The 3,732-nt window shown below is 42.6% G+C and overlaps 1 protein-coding gene across 1 annotated transcript; it reads right to left on the bottom strand.

The window, feature by feature from the left end:
- Nucleotides 1–329: 329 nt before the first annotated feature.
- On the bottom strand, nt 330–944 carry LOC142544352 (uncharacterized). Its single transcript, XM_075651409.1, has one exon. The coding sequence runs from the start codon at nt 942–944 to the stop codon at nt 330–332; it is 615 nt and encodes a 204-aa protein (XP_075507524.1).
- Nucleotides 945–3,732: the final 2,788 nt, after the last annotated feature.

Below are 3,732 nucleotides of genomic sequence, written 5' to 3'. Positions count from 1 at the left end.
CTGTAAAGTCTGTAGTACGATCCTCAAATGCTGGCTATGCTCCTCTCTACTCTCGAATAGATCAGAATATCGTCAATGAAAACTATGACTAATTGATCCAAATATGGCTGAAACACGCGATTCATGAGATCCATGAAGATTGCTGGCGCGTTTGTCAAACCGAAGGGCATCACCATAAACTCATAGTGCCCATAACGCATCTGGAAGGCAGTCTTATGCACGTCAAACTCTCTCACCTTCAGTTGATGGAATCCGGATCGAAGATCTATCTTTGAGAACACTGATGCTCCCTGAAGCTGAACAAACAAATCATCGATCCTCGGCAACGACTAGTTGTTCTTGACTGTGACCATGTTTTGCTCTCGGTAGTCAGTGCAAAGCCTCATGCTGCCATCCTTCTTTTTAACGAACAGTACCAGTGCACCCCTCGGAGAAAAGCTAGTGTGAATGAATCCTTTATCTAAAAAATCTTGTATATGATCTTTCAGTTCTTTCATCTCTATAGGTGTTAGACGGTAGGATGCCTTAGAGATAGGCACGGTACCAGGCATGAGCTCGATAGAGAATTCTATCTCTTTGTCTGGTGGGATGCCTGAAACATCGTCAGGGAAAACACTGGGAAACTCTGTGACTACATCAACGTCCTCTAGCATCTGACTGATTGGCTCTGTAACTGATACTATACTGGCCAAAAATTCTTGGCAGCCTCTTTTCTTGAGCTTCCTCGCACACATGCAAGAGATTATGTGCGGCATTTGCTGGTCTCTGGCTGCCTCAAAAATAGACGGCTTACCGATGGGCGATCGGACAGATATTGATCTCTGTCGGAAGTCTATAATAGCTCCGTTCGATGAAAGCCAGTCCATACCCAGAATAACATCAAACTCCGATAACGGTAGCACAATCAAATATGCCTGCACTGCATACCTCTCCAATCCCCTCATTATTTGAGAAGTGAACATCTGGTCCTCGAATGGAATCGATACCCTGAATCCTTAATCCATCGCAATTGATATGATTCATAATCACTGGACGAACGATTCATATATAAATGAATGTGTAGCTCCTAAATCTAACAATGCATGTGTGGCTACACCTGAAATATATATCCTTCATGCGACAAAACATACCATCAAATCTGATCGCGTTGAAACTTAAGAAATTTCTTACCAGTAATTATCATCCCCAAATCCTCGAAAATTCATCGAATTAATCCCAATTATTCCCCAAAATTCATCGAGTTAACCCCAATATTCTTCAAAAATTACGAAATAAAGCTTTAAAAATTTCTAAATTTGCACATTAGTCCTTAAAGTTTCGAAAATTACATTTTGGCCTTATGAAAATTTTCGGAATTAGCAATTTGTCCCCTCAACATTTTTGAATTCAGTCCCCTTAAATTCTCGATATTTTTTTTTGCAATTAGGTCCTCGCATTATCAATTATTACACTCATGTCCTTAAATTTCTCAAATCATGCAATTAAATCCTTAAAGTCAAATAGGTAAAGCATGCATCCTAATTTACTCTATGTTATCAACCCCACAAATTAATTCTCATAACAAACGTATAACCCACGCAATTAAGCGATAAATTAAAATCTTAGACATAAGGGTTACCAATGATCAACGTAAAATCTGGCTCCGCCTCAGCCTCCTCGACATGCATCACATATGCCCTGCCAGTAGTGGGGCTTTTGTTCTGAGGGAAATCAGCCGCCTTGTGGCCCTCATGTTTGCATACGAAACATCTGAAGGTGCCCCACATGCATTTGCCATATTGAAGTTTGTTTCACTGTTTTCACGGCGGTCCTCGATGTGGCTTGGGGGTCCGTGGTTCCTGAGGTGGCTGCTGCTGTCCTGGCCTCCTAAACTGTCCCTGAGGCTTTGGCTACCCCAGCTGCCTCGGTGGCACTGTAAACTGCCTCTTCTGTGGCTGGGAGCTGGACTAGACCTGGGATCTCTTCCTCTGCATCTCGAAATCGATATCCCTCAGGGTCTGCTCTACCTGAAAAGCACACCCAGTCGCCTCTTCATAACTAGCCGGTCTCATAAGCTTCACGTCCCGGCGCAAAGTCGGCCTTAACCCATCAATGAAATGCCTCAGCTTCTGGGCGGTATCTCTAGCGATGAGGGGCACAAAATGACAGCCCCTATCAAACTTGCGGATGAACACCGCCACAATCGAGTCCTCCTGTCAGAGGCTCATAAACTCCCTCTTCAGGCGGCCTTGACATCAACTGGGAAATACTTGCCTTAAAACATCTCCTTGAACCTGTCCCATGTGATATTAACCAAGTCCACTGCATGAGCGGCTCCCTCCCACCATAGGGATGCATCATCCCTCGACATATATATGGAGCACCTTACACGGTCGCCATCTCTCATCTGCAGATACTCATAGTGTAGCTCCAGCGATCGAATCCATCTCTCTGCCAAGAATGGATCAGTGGTACCCCCGAACTCCTTTGGGTTGATCCGTCTAAACTGCTCATAAACATCAGCCTGCGGTCGAGGTTCCTGCTTGCGCCTGCTCCATAAGCCTAGCCATACCCTCCAGTACACGGGTAGCTGCATCAATCGGTGGTGGTGGTGGAGGGCCTCTACCGCCTGGAGGAATAACATCCTAACGATTTACACTGGGGGCACGTCTGGGAGGCATAATATCTTAATATAGTCCAAATTCTAAACGTAACCCATCATGCAATTTAATTTAGCTGTTAAAAAATTAACCATGAAAGTAGCTAAACATGCACCGTAAATCATCGTAAAACGTATATCAGGTAATCATGAAGGTGATAGTAGTAAAATATTTAAAACATTCAAAGCTTACAGACTTCAGGTTTGAAGACTGAGCTGCAGAAGCTGGAGGTGGCACAACGCTAAACAGGACCCTTGCTCTGATACCAATTATAACGCCTCAGATTCGACGACTGTCCTCACTGTACCAAGACGATTCTTTCCAGCGTGCTTATGTCCTCACTCACACGCACCCTAGAAAATTCCCAGGGGGTCACCCATCCCAGGATTGCCCCAAGTCAAGCACGCTTAATTTTGGAGTTCTTATTTGATGAGCTACCGAAAATAAAATGCACATTTTTTATATGTGTAGTACATATCAAATCTTTTAAGCCCTCCTCAACTGCACAGTCCCATACCTGAACAGTTTCGGAATCTTTCTCCTTCCGGTGTAAGATCGGTTCATTCATGTTTCCTCCGCCTAGAAGCCTGCCAGAAACCGCTTATTGTCCGTGCAATCTCATGGCATCGGCAATCACCCCTGTCATCTTCGGCCCCGGGCCTCACATGTCCACCAGCTTCTACTTGGTTCGTCCCCGAACAACACCGTACTAGGAGATGTCGGCTCTGATATCAACTGTGACGTTTACTAATTTAAAATGTTGCTAACTTTTTTAAAATAAACATTTAATTATTTGCATGCATGCAATCCTACTGAAAATATGTCATTTAAAAATAATCGTAAATTTTTTTGACATATATGGCACAATTTTCAAAGTTTTAATTTGTTTTTGTGATAATGTTTAGATATGTTTTTCTTTTTATTTTTTGTACTTTTTTTTCGAATTTAGCATGATGTTCAAGATCATCACTTGTTTGTGTTGTGATCCGAAAGGTCTTATCCTTGTATTATGATATTTACAAATGTAAATTATTATATTTTGTCAGAATATTTTTAAAATAACAAGCGAGAAAATTGTGAGTTTGATGTGTTT

Source organism: Primulina tabacum, chromosome 5, assembly GCF_025594145.1.
Source record: "Primulina tabacum isolate GXHZ01 chromosome 5, ASM2559414v2, whole genome shotgun sequence".
Lineage (NCBI taxonomy): Eukaryota > Viridiplantae > Streptophyta > Magnoliopsida > Lamiales > Gesneriaceae > Primulina > Primulina tabacum.
Note: the sequence above shows the minus strand (reverse complement) of the source record. Positions and strands in the feature narration are given on the sequence as shown.